Below are 22,170 nucleotides of genomic sequence, written 5' to 3' on the forward strand. Positions count from 1 at the left end.
GGGTCTTCTTTGCTGTGCACTGGCCCCCTCTAGTTGCGGCGAACGGGGGCCACTCCTTGCTGCAGTGCGCCGGCTTCTCATTGCAGTGGCCTCTCTTGTTGCGGAGCACAGGCTCCAGGGGCACGGGCTTCAGTAGTTGTGGCTCAAGGGCTCTAGAGCACAGGCTCAGTAGTTGTAGAGCATGGGCTTAGTTGCTCGGCAGCATGTGGTATCTTTCTGGACCAGGGCTCGAACCCGTGTCCCCTGCATTGGCAGGCGGATTCTTAACCACTGTGCCACCAGGGAAGCCCCAAGCTATTTTTTTATCTTCTGTGTTAAGTGGTCTGCTATCATGACTAAAGATGATTTGTCAGTCAAATCATCAGTTTTAATGCTTCGTAGCAGTCCACTGTATGGAGGTGCATAATTTATTTACCTCATCCCACGTTGGTTCCAGTTTTTTGCTTTATATACAATATTGGGATGATCATTTGTATTCATGTATCTTTGTACTCTCCCATTCTGTTGTTTTCACCAAAGACGGTACCATTTTACATTTTCAACATAAAAGTGCTGGTTTCCTCACATACTTGTTTAAAACTAGATTTTACCAATTTTATCAGTCTTTTAGTTTTTGCTGATACAGTGTCTAAAATATTATTTCATGGTTTTAATTTGCCTTCCTTTGACTATGACAGAGAAGGTATGTCTTTTCACATATGAATTAGCCATCAATATTTCCTTCTTGTGGGACTATCCTCCTTTATTCTGTTTGTTAGGATATGGGCTAAGTAGCTAGCACAAGAGACTCAAAAATATAATGGTTCAAATAAGTTTATTTCTTTCCCACGTAATAGGTATGTAGTCCCAGCTGGTCTGGTGGTTCTGATCACCATAGTAATTTAGAGACCCAGGTTCTACATTGTCTTGTTCCATCATCCCCTAGTGTTATCCTTACCTGGATTGACAGAAATGGATTACCTTCAATCCATATTCCAGCCTCTGGGAAGGAAGAAAGAACAAGGAAAATATCATCGAAGGAAAGTAATTTACTATTAAACAAGTGAAAAAGAATTTGTGCACATTACTTTAGCTCACATTGAAGTTTCACGGCCACACCTAAGTGCAAGAGAAGCTGTAAAATATATTCTCTAGCTGGGTGGCCATGTGTCAGCTAAAAATCTATTACTATGGAAGGAAGAGAGAGTAGATTTCAGGGTTCAACTAGCAGTCTAAAGCAATACTCTTTGCCCTCATTTCTAGAGGAGTTTGTATCTTTTTCTCCTTGTTTATAGATCTTATCATACATGAAAATTTTTTTTTCTCTGCCACTTTTAAAGATTTTTCTAATATGTTGTTTGTCTTTTAATTTCGCAGGGATTTTTTTTTTCCTATACATTTTTTAATGTTTATGTAATCAAATCCAGCAGTGTTAAAATGTTTTTTCTTGGCTTTAGTATTGTGCATAGAAAGTTATTCCTCACAACCAAGCCTGTATGTTTAGTATTTTTATAGTTTTTTTATATTCAAATCTTTAGTCCATTTGGAATTTGTTTTGATGTAAGGTATGAAGTATATTTTTCTTAAATAGTATTATATTTTCCCTAAATGGTATTATTTTTCCTAAATGGTAATCTGCTTGTCCCAACATCATTTATTTAATCATAAGTCCTTTCTCCACTGAATTGAAATGAGGCACTTCCATATACTAAATTTTCATTGTGCTTAGATTTGTTTCTGGACTCTCTCTCTTTTTTAAAAAAAAATACATTTATTTATTTATTTTTGGCTGTTTCGGGTCTTTGTTGCTGCACGCAGGCTTTCTCTAGCTATGGCGAGCGGGGGCTACTCTTTGTTGTGGTGCATAGGCTTCTCATTGTGGTGGCTTCTCTTGTTAAGGAGCACAGACTCTAGGCACGTGGGCTTCAGTAGCTGTGGCATGTGGGCTCAGTAGTTGTGGCTCATGGGGTCTAGAGGGCAGGCTCAGTAGTTGTGGCACATGGGCTTAGTTGCTCTGTGGCATGTGACATCTTCCTGGACCAGGGCTCAAACCCGTGTCCCCTGCATTGGCAGGCAGATTCTTAACCACTGCGCCACCAGGGCAGTCCCTGGACTCTCTTTTAATCGATTGAATCTTTCCCCATATCAGTACCATGCAGTTTTATTTATTGAATGATAATAATATAAATATTCCCCCTCACTACTCTTTAGAAAAAAATTTTTTTTTCTCATGCATTGTTTCTTTCACATAAGTTTAAGCATTATTTCATCAAGTTAAAAAGAAATTCTATTCTGTCCACAGTAACACTGTTTTTAAGTTGACATTAATCCTTAGGCAGTTTACTTTCTCTTTTTGGTGTTTTATTGATTTATAGTCTACAAATACCTTTAATAAAGTTTTAAAGATGTAAAACATAGGAGTGGTACAATATAGCAACTTCTTGCTGTTTATACTACTTTTTAAAAAAAATTATTTACTTTATTTATTTTGGCTGTGTTGGGTCTTCGTTGTGGCATGTGGGCTTCTCATTGTGGTGGCCTCTCTTGTTGCAGAGCATGGACTGTAGGCACGTGGGCTTCAGTAGTTGTGGCACGCACAGGCTCTAGAGTGAAGGCACAGTAGTTGTGGTGCATGGGCTTAGTTGCTCTTTGGCATGTGGGATCCTCCCAGACCAGGGCTCGAACCCGTGTTCCCTGCATTGGCAGGCAGACTCCCAGCCACTGCACCACCAGGGAATCCCTGTTTATACTACTTTTAAAGCTCATTTCCTTAAATATGCTAATAATCTGAGGAAACAGAAAATACCGTACATTGTGTAGCAGTACTTCAGGTTTTGCTACGGTTTTAGTTGATATTTCATGGGAGACTCTGAGGCATCTTTTGCAAGGGAAATGGCAGGAAATGTGTTTTATGTTGATTGTAAAATTGTTTCAGTTTTTGAGCTTCCTTTAAAAGAAGTTGTATAAGTGGGAGGGTATTGAGGAAATCCTAAGGAGTCTAGAAGGTCTGAAACAACAGAAAGGTTTTCATGGGAAATGTGTTTCTATTTTAGAGTCATGAAATTTCCAAGTAGTAGATTTTATTATGTGTGATAAGATAAGTTCTGCAGGCATAAACTCCCTTGATGTTTCTTGAGAACCTCCCTATGTATTCCCCACCCCATCCTATCCTCATTAAACTTCTTAAAAGCACAATAATTTTTGTAGCTGTCAAAACATCTTATTATAACATGGGCTCTTGAATAGACAAACATCCATGTCATATTAAATGGCAACTACACAGCAAATCAGTGCATTTTGACCACTTTAACACTTGATTTGGAGAACCCATATTTACTCAACAATTTTTAGGGTAATATTAAGTCAAGAAAATGAAAAACAATATTTCTGAAGTAGTCTCCTAAATGTAATCCAAAAGGGGGATTTTTAAAACATAAATAAGACATAATATGGTATAAAATATACAACTAGAGCTTGATTTGAGCTTATTTCAGTGTTAAACACTTTAAGAATTCATTTTAGGGAAGTATCATAAAATAATGGAAAGAGCACAGGCTTTAGAGTAACCTGCTTTCCAGGTCTAATTCTAACATTTACCAGCTCTATGACTTAGGGCAAATTAAATAATCTTACTGAGCTTTAGTTTCATCTATAAAATGGGAATAATAATTATTCTCTCAATTAATTTGACCATTAGGTGAGTTAACGTAAGAAGCATTTTTCATATTATATATAATATACTCAGTAAATGTCATTTCTACTTTAAAAATTATAGTTAATATCACTAAGCCCTTACCATATCCCTAGATAAGTGAGTCATATGGGTATCTCTTAATTCTTTCAACCTTTTGAAATTGGTTTAGTCCCTCTTTACAAATAAAGAAAGTAAGGATGAGAGGGATTAACTCACCCACTATCATGTAACTAGTAAGTGGCAGGCTTGAGACCCAAACAAAAACCCACTGTGACACACACTGGCTCTGAACTGTAGCAAGAGGGACTAGATACATATTAGAGACTCAGATCAGAACTTGGAAGTCATTTGGAAGGAAAAATGGAAGAAAGGAAAACATGAATGAGAATTTCAGTAGAAGAAACTGGAAAAAAAACTGGTGGTGTGCATTTGGTAGATGTAGAAGAAAAGAGTTCAGATAAGGGTGACTAATGAGAGATAGTAAAGCAAAGTGAAATGTGTGAGTCATTCAGTGGTGAGGTTTCCTTTTGGCACCTGTACACTTGTTTTAAGCACAGAAAAGACAATAGATTGCTGAGGAAACTGTCATAGTATTAATGTATGAGTCTAAGGAGAAATTTTTCCCATTTGGTTTGTTTTCTATTTATTATCTTTTTCCTTTTCAGCGTTTCTGGGTTAAGGTATTTCAGATGCTGCTCCCTTATTCTCAGTTGACTCAAATCTAAGGCACATTTTCTGGATTGATAGAGTCATTTTTAATCTACCCTTGTTTTTATTAGTCTCCATGAATTGTTTACATCTTTTTTTATGTCAGGATGCTATTCTCTAGTTTGAAATTGAAGTACTGGAAGAAATAGTTATTTTAAATCTGGATGATAAATTGGAGTAATGTTAAAAAGTTCCATTTATTAGGTGTGGTCTCTCACTGCATGAGATTAGCCTTCTCCAAACTTTTTCTACAAATACTACTTTCTCTTTTTTAATCAGAAATATATATATTATATATATGGAATAAATATATATATAAAAGAATAAAATTTATACTGATATGTATAAATGAGTGTACAAGTCTCTCCTCCCTTTCTCTTTAATGAGGAAAGAATTTATGTTTCTTTGCTTGTTTACATAGTTACCATTATTTATTTTCATTGTGAGAACCTTTAAAATTTACATTCTAGTAACTTTCACATATCAGTACAGTATTGTTAGCTATAGTTATCATACTGTACCTTAGACCCCAAATCTTACTCAACTATTTTTTTAACTGAAGTAGGTCAATTGACCTATAACACTATGTTAGTTTCAGGTGCACAATATCGTGATTAAATATTTCTATATGTTACAAAATGATCACCAGGATAAGTCTATAGTTACCATCTGTCATCATACAAAGTTATTACAGTATTATTCCCCATGCCGTACACTTCATCCTTGTGACTCATTTATTTTGTAACTGGAAGTTTGTACCCTTTAATCTCCCTTTGAGGAAAACTTTTGAAAGCAGATAAGGTCTTTCTCCTGATGGAACTCACAATTTAGAGTCTAATATTACAGTAAGTGCCATAGTAAGAGCAGGAAAACAAGTAAGGGAACATTGAATTCTGTGGCATAGAGGACAGAGATCCAATGAAGTTACAGAGACACATCTGAGCTGATCCTTGAAGGGTTGGTGACAGAACTAGGAAGGGCATTCTGCACAGAGGAACAGCCTGAAGAAGGCCCAGAGCACCCCAGGTTATTCAGTGAGTTGCAGCCTAAACAGGAATGGACCCTATAGAAAGTCTCACTGTGGCTACTGGAGACAAATATGAATCAGGGTGATTGTTTCTAAAAGAGGAGTTACGGGGCTTCCCTGGTGGTGCAGTGGTTAAGAATCCACCTGCCAATGCAAGAGACACGGGTTCGAGCCCTGGTTCGGGAAGATCCCACATGCCGCAGAGCAACTAAGCCCGTGTGCCACAACTGCTGAAGCCCATGTGCCACAACTACTGAAGTCTGTGCACCTAGAGCCCGTGCTCCACAACAAAAGAAGCCACCACAATGAGAAGCCAGCACACCGCGATGAAGAGTAGCCACTGCTCACCACAACGAGAGAAAGCCTGCACGCGGCAACAAAGACCCAACGCAGCCATAAATAAAGAAAGAAAGAATTTTTTTTTAAAAAGAGAGGAGTTGTGTTTTTAACTTGTAGCTAGTAGGCCAGGCGTCACTATAATGTTAAGAAGGAAGACGTTGAAAAAAAAATTCTGGAGAATGAAAACAAGGTTGAAGTCCAACGAGGGGAAAAAGCTAAATTATGCCCCTGAAACTCTCCATCTTTTAGGAAACCTACTCTAGGGATCTCCACATGATGGAAATTGCTTTCATTCCAGAGCTCACCCCACTTGCTTATTTCTTTCTGGCTGCTTTTCCCTTAATTTTTTACTGCTTTGTTATGCAGTTCTCCAGTGATCCTTTTAGTAATAGATTGCATTTATTGAACTTGTACCATGTGCCAAGACACTCTTCCATGCTCTTTATGTATTCTGTTTCATTCAATAGCTTTCTTTTCTCTTCTCTTCATGATTTTACTTAATGCTCTTACTGACTTCCTTATATGTTACTAGATCAAAATGGTCACACAGCCACCCCCAGCTGCAGGGGAAGTTAGAAAACTGTGTATTTAGCTTTTTCAGCCTGTATAGTAGAGGCCCCAAAAAGGAACACTTGGGAATGGGTATGTCTGCTACATAAATCATTTTCTCACTGCCCTACTTTGGTTATTTCTTTCATTTCTCTTTCTCCTTTCTTATCAATCCAACTCTTTTTCTGTAAAGAAACAAAAAAAATTCCTTAAAGATTCTTCACTGTTATATTTGATATATTTATATATGTTGAAATTTCATGAAAGGATAAATTACAGATTAAATTTTCAATTTTGATTTGAATAGACTAACAGTTATCAAATTTTAGCCTTATAAAAGCAATGGTACAGAGGAAATGTTTACAGTATGCCGTAGGACAATCGATTGTACGATAGTATTCAGCATAAACAACATATGCCAAAGAAGTATAATCTTTTATTGTACATTTCCTTTGTTAATATTTTAAGATGTTAATATTATGAGTCAGGTGGGAGTTGTTTATTTTACCTAAACCAAAGTTTTTAGTTACAGTAAGTTGTTTTCCAAATTTATAAAGCAGTAGAATCATTTGATATATAAACAGTTGGAATGCTTTATTCATTCAGTAAATATTTATTAAGTACCTGTTATGTACTTGTGGGTATTGAAAAATGAAAGAGTTAGTAGGGAATGATATTTGAGAACAGACTGCCTATGTTCATGAAAATAAAAGCCTTAATAAATAATAATCGAATATACATAGATAGGTGTCGGGATGTGTGCGTGAGTGGGTAGCTAGATGGATGGATGGACAGACAGAGACAAATTGACACCTACTAAAAGTAAGATTAGTGTTGGGAATTCCCTGGCAGTCCAGTGGTTAGCACTTGGTTCTTTCACTGCCATGGGGCCAGGTTCGATCCCTGGTTGGGGAACTAAGATCCCACAAGTCACTTGGCCAAAAAAAAAAAAAGAGAGATTAGTGTTATAATTAGTGGTATTTCAATATTGTGTTGTCTAAAGTATGTTAACTTTTTAAAAATTAAGGTTGACAGATTTGCAATGGAATTGGAACACAGCCGGGATCTGAACAATACCATAGTACACATTGACATGGATGCTTTCTATGCAGCTGTAGAAATGAGGGACAATCCAGAACTGAAGGATAAACCCATTGCTGTAGGATCAGTGAGTATGTTGGTAAGTAGATAAAGATCAAAGACAAATAGGAAGTTCATGACATATTCATATTCAAGTAATCCTTACTGGTTCACGAAGGAGAAAGACTATTGAGTTCTACCAGTTCTATCAGCGTATTTATATGTGTTCAATTACTGAATCCTTTCAACATCACTTGAGGTACAAATTTTTATTTCCATTTGACAGATAAGAAAACAAACTCAGAGAGGGGTTTAATAATGTCCCCAAAGTTATGAACCTGGTAAATGGTAGAGTGGCATTGTATCTTACTGTTGCAAATTATATTTTTCTTAAGTAACTGTTCTAGTTAAAGAGAATTGAAAAAGAAAGAAAAGGAAATGTTATTCTAAAGCAGAGGTTTGCAAACAGTGGCCTACAGGCCAAATCCAGCCTGCTGCCTTATTTTGTAAATAAAATTTTATTGAACACAACATTGTAAATCAACTATACTTCAATAAAAAGTTAAAAAATTTTATTGAAATACTGTCACACCCATTCATTTATTATTGTTTCATTAAAAGAGCAGAGTTTAGTAATTGCAACAGAGGCCATATGATCTGCAAAGCCTAAAGTATTTGAACCTTTACAGAAAAAGTTTGCCAACACCAGTTTTGGAGTAACATGTTTCATTAATGTAAGTACTGTAATTAAGTGGTTTTTTCCATGACTTGAAACCTTTGCACTTCTATGACTCTGTTGCTTTTCCTCATTGCCACCCTCACCATAGAAGATAAAGGTGACCAGGATAGCTGTGTGTAGCTAAAAATGTGTTGGGAATTAGAAACAGCATCTGGAGTATATGGGTTTTGGTATTAAAAAAATACAAAAGAAATAAGGAAGATCCTTTCCTGTTCTACTCCTTTCAATGCCTTAGATAACTATTAACCTGATTCCCGAGTTATTTTATTATAAAACTGTAATCTGTTTGTTCATTATCTCTGCTCCCACAAGTATGCAGGCAACTAACAATCCTGGTTCCAAAGTAGTGTTCATAGGAAAGGATACTCTCCCCTCCTACAAATCATCAACTAATATTTGAAAAAAATATATTTAATTTTATTAAGAATATATATCACCATATATTTATGTGAAATTATGTATATGAACCCCTTCAGTACTTACTGGACACCCATTTATGCTCATGGCTCTGTAATTTGAGCAGAGGACGATGGGGATGGTTCACCTCTACTCCACTTGGGGTTGGCTGGGCCTATTTAGCTGGGGCTGAAGGATCCAAAATGGCTTCACTAACATGCTTCCAGCTATGAGCTTTCCACTCCACGTGGTGCATCATCATTTTGTAATCTAACACAAGATCTTTTGCTGGATCCCACAAAAGCAAAGGCAGAACCTGCAGACTTTTTTTTAAATTTATTTTTTATACAGCAGGTTCTTATTAGTTATCTAGTTTATACATATTAGTGTATATATGTCAATCCCAATCTCCCAATTCATCACACCTCCATCACCACTTTCCTCACTTTGTGTCCATACGTTTGTTCTCTACATCTCTGTCTCTATTTCTGCCTTGCAGACCAGTTCATCTGTACCATTTTTCTAGATTCCACATATATGCGTTAATATACAATATTTGTTTTTCTCTTTCTGACTTACTTCACTCTGTATGACAGTCTCTAAGTCCATCCACATCTCTACAAATGACCCAATTTCATTCCTTTTTATGGCTGAGTAATATTCCATTGTATATATGTGCCATATCTTCTTTATCCATTTGTCTGTTGATGGGCATTTAGGTTGCTTCCATGACCTGGCTTTTGTAAATAGTGCTGCAGTGAACATTGGGGTACATGTATCTTTCTGAATTATGGTTTTTGCTGGGTTTTTATTATGGTTTTTTAGTTTTTTAAGTAACCTCCATACTGTTCTCCATAGTGGCTGTATCAGTTTACATTCCCACCAACAGTGCAAGAGGGTTCTCTTTATTCCACACCCTGTCCAGCATTTGTTCTTTGTAGATTTTCTGATAATGCCCATTCTAACCGGTGTGAGGAGATACCTCATTGTAGTTTTGATTTGCATTTCTCTAATAATTAGTGATATTGAGCAGCCTTTCATGTGCCTCTTGGCCATCTGTATGTCTTCTGTGGAGAAATGTCTCTGTAGGTCTTCTGACCATTTTTGGATTGGGTTGTTTGTTTTTTAAATATTGAACTGCATGAGCTGTTTATATATTTTGGAGATTAATCCTTTGTCCGTTGATTTCTTTGCAAATATTTTCTCCCATTCTGAAGGTTGTCTTTTCATCTTGTTTATAGTTTCCTTTGCTGTGCAGAAGCTTTTAAGTTTCATTAGGTCGCATTTGTTTATTTTTGTTTTTATTTCCATTACTCTAGGAGGTGGGTCAAAAATGATCTTGCTGTGATTTGTATCAAAGAGTGTTCTTCCTATGTTTTACTCTAAGACTTTTATAGTTTCTGGTCTTACATTTACATTTTAATCCATTTTGAGTTTATTTTTGTGTATGGTGTTAGGGGTGTTCTAATTTCATTCTTTTACATGTAGCTGTCTAGTTTTCCCAGCACCACTTATTGAAGAGACTGTCTTTTCTCCATTGTATATCCTTGCCTCCTTTGTCATAGATTAGTTGACCATAGGTGCATGGATTTATCTTTGGGCTTTTTATCCTGTTCCATTGATCTATATTTCTGTTTTTGTGCCAGTACCATATTTTCTTGATTACTGTAGCTTTATACTATAGTCTGAAGTCAGGGAGTCTGATTCCTCCAGCTTTGTTTTTTTCTCTCAAGATTCCTTTGGCTATTCGGGGTTTTTTGTGTCTCCATACAAATTTTAAGATTTTTGTTCTACTTCTGTAAAAAATGCCATTGGTAATTTGATAGGCATTGCATTGAATCTTCTAGGTTGCTTTGGGTAGTATAGTCATTTTCACTATATTGATTCTTCCAGTCCACAAACATGCTATATCTCTTGATCTGTTTGTGTCATCTTTGATTTCTTTGATCAGTGACTTATAGTTTTCTGAGTACAGGTCTTTTACATCCTTAGGTCGGTTTATTCCTAGGTATTTTATCCTTTCTGTTGCAGTGGTGAATGGGATTGTTTCTTTAATTTCTCTTTCTGATCTTTCATTGTTAGTGTATAGGAATGCAAAAGATTTCGGTGCATTAATTTTGTATCCCGCAACTTTACCAAATTCATTGATTAGCTCTAGTAGTTTTCTGGTGGCATCTTTAGGATTCTCTATGTATAGTATCATGTCATCTGCAAACAGTGACCGTTTTACTTCTTCATTTCCAATTTGTTTTCTTTCTTTCTTTCTTTTTCTTCTCTGATTGCCTTGGCTAGGAGTTCCAAAACTATGTTGAATAAGAGTGGCGAGAGTGGACATCCTTGTCCTGTTCCTGATCTTAGAGGAAATGGTTTCAGTTTTTTACCATTGAGAATGATGTTTGCTGTGGTTTGTCATATATGGCTTTTATTATGATGAGGTAGGTTCACTCTATGCCCACTTTCTAGAGAGTTTTTATCCTAAATGGGTGTTGAATTTTGTCAAAAGCTTTTTCTGCATCTATTGATCATATGGTTTTTATTCTTCAGTTTGTTAATATGGTGTTATCACATTGATTGATTTGCATATATTGAAGAATCCTTGCATCCTTGGATAAATCCCACTTGATCATGGTGTATGATCCTTTTAATGTGTTGTTGGATTCTGTTTGCTAGTATGTTGTTGAGGCTTTTTTTTTTTTTTTTTTTCGGTACGCGGGCCTCTCACTGTTGTGGCCTCTCCCGTTGCGGAGCACAGGCTCCGGACGCGCAGGCCTAGCGGCCATGGCTCACGGGCTTAGTTGCTCCGCGGCACGTGGGATCTTCCCGGACCAGGGCACGAACCCGTGTCTCCTGCGTCGGCAGGCGGATTCTCAATCACTGCGCCACCAGGGAAGCCCTGTTGAGGCTTTTTGCATCTATATTCATCAGTGATATTGGTCTGTAATTTTCCTTTTTTGTAGTATCTTTGTCTGATTTTGGTATCAGGGTGATGGTGGCCTCGTAGAATGAGTTTGAGAGTGTCCCTTCCTCTGCACTTTTTTGGAAGAGTTTGAGAAGGATGGATGTTAGCTCTTCTCTATGTTTGATACAATTCACCTGTGAAGCCATCTATCTGGTCCTGGACTTTTGTTTGTTGGAAGATTTTTAATCACAGTTTCAATTTCATTACTTGTGATTGGTCTTCTCACAGTTTCTACTTCTTCCTGGTTCAGTCTTGGAAGGTTATACCTTTCTAAGAATTCGTCCATTTCTTCCAGCTTGTCCATTTTATTGGCATAGAATTGCTTGTAGTAGTCTCTTATGATACTTTGTATTTCTGTGGTGTCTGTTGTAACTTCTCCTTTTTCATTTTTAATTTTACTGATTTGAGTCCTCTCCCTCTTTTTTTTGATGAGTCTGGCTAATTGTTTATCAATTTTGTTTATCTTCTCAAAGAATCGGCTTTTAGTTTTATTGATCTTTGATACTGTTTTCTTTGTTTCTATTTCATTTATTTCTGCTCTGATCTTTATGATTTCTTTCCTTCTGCTAACTTTGGGTTTTGTTTGTTCTTTATCTAGTTGCTTTAGGTGTGAGCTTAGGTTTTTTTTTGATATTTTTCTTGTTTCTTGAGGCAGGATTGTATTACTATAAACTTCCCTCTTAGAACTGCTTTTGCTGCATCCCATAGGTTTTGGATCATCGTGTTTTCACTGTCATTTGTCTCCAGGTATTTTTTGATTTCCTCTTTGATTTCGTCTGTGATCTCTTGGTTTAGTAATATACTGTTTAGCCTCCATGTGTTTGTGTTTTTTACGTTTTTTTCCCTGTAATTGATTTCTATTCTCATAGCGTTGTGGTCAGAAAAGATGCTTGTAATGATTTCAGTTTTCTTATATTTACTGAGGCTTGATTTGTGACCCAAGATGTGATCTGTCCTGGAGAATGTTCCGTGCACACTTGAGAAGAAAGTGTAATCTGCTGTTTTTGGATGGATTGTCTTATAAATATCAATTAAATCTTTCTGGTCTGTTGTGTTTCCTTATTAATTTTCTGTTTGGATGATCTGTCCATTGATGTAAGTGAGGTGTTAAAGTCCCCCACTATTATTGTGTTACTGTCGCTTTCCTCTTTTATAGCTGTTAGCCTTTGCCTTATGTATTGAAGTGCTCTTATGTTGGGTGCATATATATTTATAACTGTTATGTCTTCTTGGATTGATCCCTTGATCATTATGTAGTGTCCTTCCTTGTCTCTTGTAATGTTCTTTATTTTAAAGCCTATTTCATCTGATATAAGTATTGCTATTCCAGCTTTCATTTGATTTCCATTTGCATGGAATATCTTTTTCATCCCCTCACGTTCAGTCTGTATGTGTCCCTAGGTCTGAAGTGGGTCTGTTGTAGACAGCATTTACATGTGTCTTATTTTTGTATCCATTCAGTGAACCAGAGTTTTTGGTTGGAGCATTTAATCCATTCACATTTAAGGTAATTATTGATAAGTATGTTCCTATTACCATTTTCTTAATTGTTCTGTGTTTTTTTCTGTAGGTTCTTTTCTTCTCTTGTGTTTCGCACTTAGGGAATTTCCTTTAGTATTTGTTGTACAGCTGGTTTGGTGATGCTGAATTTCTTAGCTTTTGCTTGTCTGTGAAAGTTTTGATTACTCGGTCGAATCTGAATGAGTTCCATGCGGGGTAGAGTACTCTTTGTTGTAGTTTCTTCCCTTTCCTCACTTTAAATATATCATGCCACTCCCTTCTGGCTTGTAGAGTTTCTGTTGAGAAATCAGCTGTTAACCTTATAGGAGTTCCCTTGTATGTTATTTGGCTTTTTTCTCTTGTTGCTTTTAATAATTTTTCTTTGTCTTTAATTTTTGTCAATTTGATTAGTATGTGTCTTGGCATGTTTCTCCTTGGGTTTATCCTGCCTGAGACTCTGTGAGTTTCCTGGATTTGGGTGGCTATTTCCTTTCCCATGTTAGGGAAGTTTTGACTATAATCTCTTCAAATATTTTCTCGGGTTCTTTCTCTCTCTCTTCTCCTTCTGAGACCCCTGTAATGAGAATGTTTTTGTGTTTAATGTTGTTCCAGAGATCTCTTAGGCTGTCTTCATTTCTTTTCATTCTTTTTTCCTTTATTCTGTTCCACAGCAGTGAATCCCACCATTCTGTCTTCCGGGTCATTTATCTGTTTTTCTGCCTCAGTTATTCTGCTATTGATTCCTTCTAGTGTATTTTTCATTTCAGTTATTGTATTGTTCATCTCTGTTTCTTCTTTAATTCTTCTGGGTTTTTGTTAAACATTTCTTGCATCTTCTCGATCTTTGCCGCCATTCTTTTTCTGAGGTCCTGGGTCATCTTCACTATCATTATTCTGAATTCTTTTTCTGGAAGGTTGCCTATCTCCACTTCATTTAGTTGTTTTTCTGGGATTTTATCTTGTTCCTTCATCTGGTACATAGCCCTCTGCCTTTTCATTTTGTCTATCTTTCTGTGAATGTGGTTTTCTTTCCACAGGCTGCAGGATTGTCGTTCTCTTTGTTTCTGTTGTCTGCCCTCTGGTGGATGAGGCTATCTTAGAGGCTTGTGCAATTTTCCTGATGGGAGGGACTGGTGGTGGGTAGAGCTGGGTGTTGCTCTGGTGGGCAGAGCTCAGTAAAACTTTAATCCGCTTGTCTGCTAATGGGTGGACCTGAGTTCCCTCTCTGTTGGTTGTTTGGCCTGAGGCGACCCAGGACTGGAGCCTACAGGCTCTTTGGTGGGGCTAATGGCGGACTCTGGGAGGGCTCACGCCAAGGAGTACTTCCCAGAACTTCTGCTGCCAGTGCCCTTGTCCCCACAGTGAGCCACAGCCACCCCCTGCCTCTGCAGGAGACCCTCCAAGACTAGCAGGTAGGTCTGGTTCAGTTTCCTGTGGGGTCACTGCTCTTTCCCCCTGCATCCTGATGCGCACACTACTTCATGTGTACCCTCCAAGAGCAGAGTCTCTGTTTTCCCTCATCCTGTAGAAGTCCTGCAGTCAAATTCTGATAGCCTTCAGAGTCTGGTTCTCTGGGAATTCCTTCTCCCGTGCTGGACACCCCTGGTTGGAAAGCCTGATGTGGGCCTCAGAAGGTTCACTCCAGTGGGTGGACTTCTGTGGTATAATTGTTCTCCAGTATGTGAGTCACCCACCCAGCGGTTATGGGATTTGATTTTATTGTGATTGTGCCCCTCCTACTGTCTCATTGCAGCTTCTCCTTTGTCTTTGGATATGGGGTACCTTTTTTGGTGAGTTCCAGTGTCTTCCTGTTGATGGTTGTTCAGCAGTTAGTTGTGATTCCAGTGCTCTTGCAATAGGGAGTGAGCACACGTCCTACTCCACCATCTTGAACCAATCTCTCCAGAAGCTGCAGACTTTTTAATGCATAGGTTTCAGGACTCACATAATGTCACTCCCTCACATTCTTTTGGTCAAAGCAAGTCACAACCAAGTCTCTTGGTATGAGGAACCAGAACCCACCTTTGAACAGGAGGAACTGTAAAAGGTTGTGGCTGTGATTTATAATCCCCCACAAACCTAAAAGTTAAAGGAAATCATATCTAAAATTGTGTTTGTACTCTACTGTAGATCTAGCTTTTATATCAATTCTATTAGATTTATTTATATTTAAAACATTGGTTTGTCCTTCAAGTGCTGTTTGCACTTTCTAGTCCAGAATATTGACCAAGGATTAGCATAGTTTTGAATACTATCAAGATTTCTTAAACACCATTTTGAAAACCATTAATGGCAAATTTATATTATCATTCTGAAATCATGTTTTCATTTAGTAGATTTTGTTTGCTTTCTTTGAATTTTCAGTTGAGATTCCAAAGATTCCATTTGTGATTAGTTTTTTCTAAATGGTACTATGGCCTGCCACATTAATCTAGATTGTTGTCAGGTATCTTCATCAACAGGATTTAATAAATAATGTTCTTTTCACTCTTGATGACAAAATTTTGGCTCCCTGTCCACCAATGCCGAATAAAAAATACAGAGTCTGGAGGAGGGAGAAAAGAGTAGCTTTATTCCTTTTGCCAGGCAAAGGGAGTAACACAGCAGGGTAGCACCTCAAGAGCTGTGCCCCTTCCCTGGGTAATAGGGGAAGTTTGTATAGCCTGGGGCTCGTGGTCTAGGGTAGGTGATAAGGCTCAAAGTAATGAAGATCTTGCATTTCTTTTCTTCTTCAAATTCATGGCCATAGCTGGCATTGGGAGGCTCAGCAGCTGGGTCTGGTGACAGTGATTATCCGCAGTGACCTTCTTTCTGAAATGAAGAGTGCTACAAGGGAGTGTAGGGGGAGAAGAAGTGCCAGGTGCAAAGGGTAATTTGTATGGAGTCAGAGAGTAATCAGCTTTGTGAAGGACAAGTCTAGCTACAAGTGTTTGTTAGTAGTAACAGCTAAAGAATAACCAAGGTTGCTTAACTCTTTCAGTCCTGTTTATGTTTTTTCCCCAGCCTATTTATTGTTTCCTTATTTTCCTTGTTTATCAGAAAACAAAAGTCTCAGTTCTATTTTTGCTGCAACACTCTCATAATTGTTTAATACCATCTCCTAGTCAAAATGTTTTTACCAAAAAAGATATTCAAGCATTAAGAAATAAAGCTTAATTTTTAAAGTTCTATTATGCTTTAATCATTTCATGTTTGAGACTTAATTTACTGACCATATATTAGAACTTTGTTTTGTTTTTTTTCTAGATCGAAAATTTACAAAATTCCAAATCCATACTATTATACTATACCATTACTTTGCATACTATTACTTTTTGTAACTTCTATACTATTTGTACTGTATTGCTTTATAACTATTACTTGAGTACTACTATATTATTACTTTAATGTAACATCACCCACTATCATCTAAACTTTTATATATACTATATTACAGGTATGCATTAAAACTAAAGAAGTTTAGTTACTGGAAACATAAGAGAACCTTTTTATTAGCACAGTCTTGCTTATTACCTCATGTCACGTTATAAATATGGTACAGCAGTGGGAGAGGGTCATGGTGTTGTACCATAACAGGATAAAATCAAAGCTTGATTTGAGACAGTGGCCTATAAAAGAAATGTCCTTGAATTGAAAATGCATATCAGTAATGTTTCTTTTAAAAGCATTGATCAATATGTCCATTTAGGTTTGAATGTTTTTCCCCATGTGATCCATTTTCTTTCAGTCTACTTCGAATTACCATGCAAGGAGATTTGGTGTTCGTGCAGCCATGCCAGGATTCATTGCAAAAAGACTCTGCCCACAACTTATTATAGTGCCCCCAAACTTTGACAAATACCGAGCTGTGAGTAGAGAGGTAAGTCTGATGTCTCACCCCTACTTATAGCCTTCTGCTGATTTCCTATCATCTACAGAGTCAAGTCCATATACTGTAGCACATCAGAATTTAGCCTTAGCTTATCCCTTTAAGTCTCCCTTCTACCACTTCCTCAGCTTACATGTCAAATACTGAGCTGCATATGTGTCCAGAATACACTCTTCTATTTCCCAGTTCTTTGCTTTTCCATGTGTTTTTCTGTCTGCATAGAAAACTCTTATCTCCCCAGAAAACTCTGAATTTACTTAATTATAACCTAAGTTAACTTTAGCTATTTTTCTGTTAATGTGCAATGTACATTTTCTTCTAGAATCACCTTATATTTATAATCTACAGAATTAATTCCAAGTCATTAATTCCAAGCTCTTTTCTGAATAAACTTTTTATCAATGTTTTTAAATAGTAACAAAATTAACTTATTTTGATTAGCTGCTCTCCTTGCCCCATAATCTAGGGAAGGTGCTTATGAGCATTTAATATCCAGAAGGCTGTAATCAAAGAAAAAGGGGAATAATCTATTGCTTTGAAAAGGTTCTCTGGAAAATAAAGATTTGATTATTCACTAAAATTGCCTAAACTGTCATATATGACAAACTGCCCTTTTCTCTAATTGTGGTAACAACTGGATCATGACACTGCTAAAACTTCAGTCATAAATTGAAATTTTAGTATACCACCTCAAACATTTTTAGACTACTGTGGCAAAATGCAGTGTGTTAAAGCCTACTGTCTGAATGGAAACACTTAAAAACTCTGGCCTCCCACTTATTACCATTTAGTCTCATAAATTGTCTTTAGATGATTCACTCTTCTTATTTGTATTCCACCTCATTTCCCCTAGCAGTGAAACCTCCCCCAAATCAAAATGATACTCCACCCCCAGTTTTTTATAAGTTTTTAAAAATTCTTTCAAAAACAGCCTGTGGAAGCAAGTGCTTTTGTGCCTACATCTGCAGAGGTGGTGGGGAAGGAGAAGCAGATTCACACAGGTTACTGCTTATCTGTTTTACTGTATTCTTAAGTAGAGATAAAATGCCAACCATAAATATTATAAGCTTTTAATAAGTTTGAAAACCCTTCAAAGATTTTGTAAGAATTTTTTTAGCTTCTACTTTAAGTAAAACTTCTGACAGTACGACAATGAGAACTAAATTGTTTTTAGTTCTCTTTAGTTATTTACATAAGATGGAGAAATCTTTCTTAAATTCAATCAGGATCTAACTAGTTTATTTGCAGATGACAAATGGATTCTTATCTGTAAATAAACTACAGTGCAAATTCACTGATTATAAATGCATTAATATTTATGGCTTGGTTTAAACGTTTAAGAAAAAGCCATTTTTGTTTTATCCAAAAAGAATGGAATAGCTTTGACTGCTCTCCAAGCCTAAGTGCTTGATTTTTACTGGAGTCTGTCTATTTTTGTTCTTAAAGCAGTATCCTATGTAAAGGAAGTTAGTGAGTATTCATTGTCTCCAGAGAGTACTTCTCATTCAGAATAATCTTAGTTGGCTGCCAACTACAGACCTTCCAGAGTTTCATTTTCACTAGAAAGATTCCATTTGAGCACATTGTAGAATTGGTTTCTTCTACAAGAACAAAGCTAATTAAGGTACTCTCTGAGTAAAGCTTGGCCAAGTTTTATGTCACCATTTTCTAAAATTACCTTTGACTCAACTGTTCATAATTATATTAAGCTAAAATGCTTTCTTTTTATAAAACATCAAAAAAGTTTTCTCATGATATGGCAGACAGCTTTTAAATACTAGGTGAAACATAACATAATTCAGCAAGTATGTTTTTCTAATATACATATTATTCTGGCAACCAGTTCCTCTAACTTCAGCTAATACGTCAGTGGTTAAAAAAAATTCATACTTTCATATAATAAAACTCTTATATAAAAGGCATTTCTGGAATCATGCAGAGATTCTGATCTCTTTACATATTTCTTTTATCCCAAGATGCAACTCCAGACTTTTCCCCATCATTTAATATAGACACAGACTTACACTACAGATTTTGTCATCTTTTCCATTCTAAATCCTGATTTTTGTTTTTTGAATGGATACATGCATTAATGTGTGTACTGAGTGGAGTTTTATGGACATATTATATTTAATTGGAGTAGAACTACTTTCTAAAGCAACATAATACCTTCATGTAAGATTATTCCTTTTTAAAATGAACAAAAACGGGCCTTTCTCACCTTCTGATATGACCCTCACTCTGTCTGTGGAGTGTGTTTCTCCCAAGGCTGCTCTCGCCTTCTGAAATGGCCCTTGCTCTGGCTGTGGAGTGTGTCTCTCTCTAAACAAGTCCACTTTGGGACTTCCCTAGTGGCGCAGTGGTTAAGAATCTGCCTGCCAGTGCAGGGGACATGGGTTCAATCCCTGTTCTGGGAAGATCCCACATGCTGTGGAGCAATTAAGCCCATGAGCCACAACTACTGAGCCCATGTGCCACAGCAACTGAAGCCTGCAAACCTAGAGCCAGTGCTCTGCAACAGGAGAAGCCACCACAATGAGAAGCCTGCACTTCACAACGAAGAGTAGCCCCTGCTCGCCACAACTGGAGAAAGCCCGCGCGCGGCAAAGAAGACCCAATGCAGCCAAAAATAAATAAATAAAATTTTAAATTAACTAACTAACTAAATAAATCCACTTCTTACCTAAAAAAAAAGAACAAAAACGATCGTAAAAGGTAAGGGAGAGCAGGATCCTATTGTTCCCACTTCTGCTTTTGACTTGCCACCTAAAATTATGTTGCTTAACCATTTTTTTCAGGGCCTATCAGAATGATGTTGTTGTTTATTTGAATCCCTTATTATATATAGATATAGGTGGCTAAATAGAGATTGTATCAAATGAAGCTATTTCATGGTCTTCTGCCTTTGTGATCTATTTTAATACAAAAGAGAATTTGGACAAACTTGCCCTAGCAGTAAATTATTTATTCTCTAAATCCATGAGCTATTGATTATAGAATCCTTACTATAGTTGCAAAGTAAGAATATTAATGTTTCTTATCAGCTGTATGTGGCACGTTTTGCTTTGGCAGCAAAATTAAACCATTTTGTTCCTTTTGAAGGTTAAAGAAATACTTGCTGATTATGATCCCAATTTTATGGCCATGAGTCTTGATGAAGCTTACGTGAATATAACAAAGCATTTAGAGGAAAGACAAAATTGGCCTGAGGACAAAAGGAAGTATTTCATCAAAACAGGGAACTCTCTAGAAAATGGTAAGCAATTTATTAGAATGCTCAGACTGAAAAAAAAACCAAACAAAAAATCCTTTGAATTAACCAGTTAACTCATTAGGATGCATAGGTGTGGGACTAAATATAGCTTTATTATGAAAAAGTATTAAAAATGAAAAATCAGGGAATTCCCTGGTGGTCCAGTGGTTAGGACTCCACGCTTTCCACTGCAGGGGGCATGGGTTTGATCCCTGGTTGGGGAACTAAGATCCCACAAGCTGCACGGCACAACCAAGTGGGTTTTCTGAGATAAATGTGTGGAATGCCACTTTTAAACCAAATGAGATTGTTAAATCTCTAGACTTTAAAAGTGTGCAAAGTCCCTAAACAAAGTAATTTCATAGCAGTTTTTTCCATAAGATATAACTTATTGGATTGCCTTGAATCTGAGGAGGTTCTTTGTTTATGGTGGCCTTTTTATGTAGCTGTTAATAGAAAATAGATTCTTTTTTAATTAGCCTCGAACATATCAAAACATTGGATGGGTATTTTTTTTCTTTATTTCCCAAATTTTCTATAATCTGTTTATACAGTGATTACTGTTCTTAACCTTGTGAAAATTAATGACTCCCAACTCTCTTCTTGGCCTTAGATCTTATTTTGATTCTTTTTATATATAATGAAACAAGTTTTATGACCCCAAGGCTTTTTTCAAATGAGCCCCTTATTACCTACCCAAAACAATGCCAAAAATCATGCAGATAATACACGTACTGCTTTCAGTCCTCTGTCAGAGGTGTGATTACTTCAAATGCCAGCACTGCCCTGGACCCCTGAGCAAAGTTCACCTGGATGAAAAGGCAGAAATAGAGGGTTTGCTCAAAACCCATAGCCATGTTTCATGTGTACAACTCATTAACTGCTTCAAAGGGGACAGGCAGTAGGGGGGAAGCTCTTTGTAGCTTTCCCTGAAGCAAAAATGGTGGATCCTCAGTGCCATAAAATTCTAACTTTACCATTGTTTGGGGCTCACATCTTTGGAGCAAATTTAGTATGGACATCGAATCATAATTTTATTACCTTACTTAGAGTTCTAATGGGGTAGGTCTTTCTCTTTAAGAGAAATATTAAACAATAAACAAACATAATTTCTGGACACAGAGGCTTGGAGCAAAAGGTTTTCTGCTCTTAGTATAACTTTATTGTTTGAGGAAGTGACACACAAAGTCTAATGTCACTTTGCTTAAAATCTTAACTTTGTTAGTTCCTTACTTTTCACAGGAGAAAGGAGGGTAGCCATTAAATAGTTATGTCAAAGCATCCCCTGAGGGTCTCCTATAATAACTACTTTCACAATATGTTATAAAAAAATTATATTGGGACTAAGGTAAATGTTTTCATTCTCTGCTAATGTTCTTTTCATTTATATGTCCACACTCATGAGGATGTGAATTTTTAATATCTGTTGCTTTTAACATATTTATTTATGTACTTTCCTCTTCATGTATTTCATATTCTTAAGCAATTTAAATAGTTTAACTTTGTTTTTTCATGTATAAGTCCCTGTGGGCTGGACTTTCAGGCATGTCTGATTTCACATTATGCCTAGAGAAGCTGTCAACAGTGAGTTGGAGTCATGGCAGGTGGTTGATATATCTTCCTCTAAAGTCCAAGGGATTTTTCTGCTGTTTGCCCCTTTTCTAAAAGGTGCAGTCTGTAAAGAAATAAAATAATAATTATTATTATTTTATGTTTATTCTCTCATAAGTCTAGATGGTGCCAGGCAATGTAAAAAACTAAAATACTGTACTGTATACTTTTTAGCACTTGCCATCCCAATGGGATCTTAATCCTACTGTTTCAAATTACAAGAACCCTTACTTTTATTTGCTGATTACCTCAGTTATGAGGCTTATAAAGATATTTCTTTCAGAAAGCAAATAAGAAACCGCTTCAGCAGTTGATTGCATAGCCAGGCCTCACAGAGAAGTAGACAGATTGAAACGATAACTACACCATTCAGCAGCGGCTCTAAACAATGAACCTGAAAACAGCATGCTTTGCTTTCTACTGTAGTGTCCTACTATCAGTGACTCACCTGAGGGCAGTGTGATAGAA

General features: G+C 36.7%; 1 protein-coding gene across 5 annotated transcripts in view; it reads left to right on the top strand.

Moving 5' to 3' along the window:
• Positions 1–22,170, top strand: part of POLK (DNA polymerase kappa) — a 78,155-nt gene that overhangs the window by 36,336 nt on the left and 19,649 nt on the right. For all 5 annotated transcript variants that reach the window (XM_059062744.2, XM_059062747.2, XM_067031165.1 and 2 more), the window contains 3 exons: positions 7,324–7,476; positions 16,698–16,829; positions 19,941–20,094. In XM_059062744.2, coding sequence (XP_058918727.1) covers positions 7,324–7,476; positions 16,698–16,829; positions 19,941–20,094 — 439 coding nt within the window. The remainder of the gene's footprint in view (positions 1–7,323; positions 7,477–16,697; positions 16,830–19,940; positions 20,095–22,170) is intronic.

The sequence above is a fragment of the Kogia breviceps genome, chromosome 4 (assembly GCF_026419965.1).
Source record: "Kogia breviceps isolate mKogBre1 chromosome 4, mKogBre1 haplotype 1, whole genome shotgun sequence".
NCBI classification, from domain to species: domain Eukaryota; kingdom Metazoa; phylum Chordata; class Mammalia; order Artiodactyla; family Physeteridae; genus Kogia; species Kogia breviceps.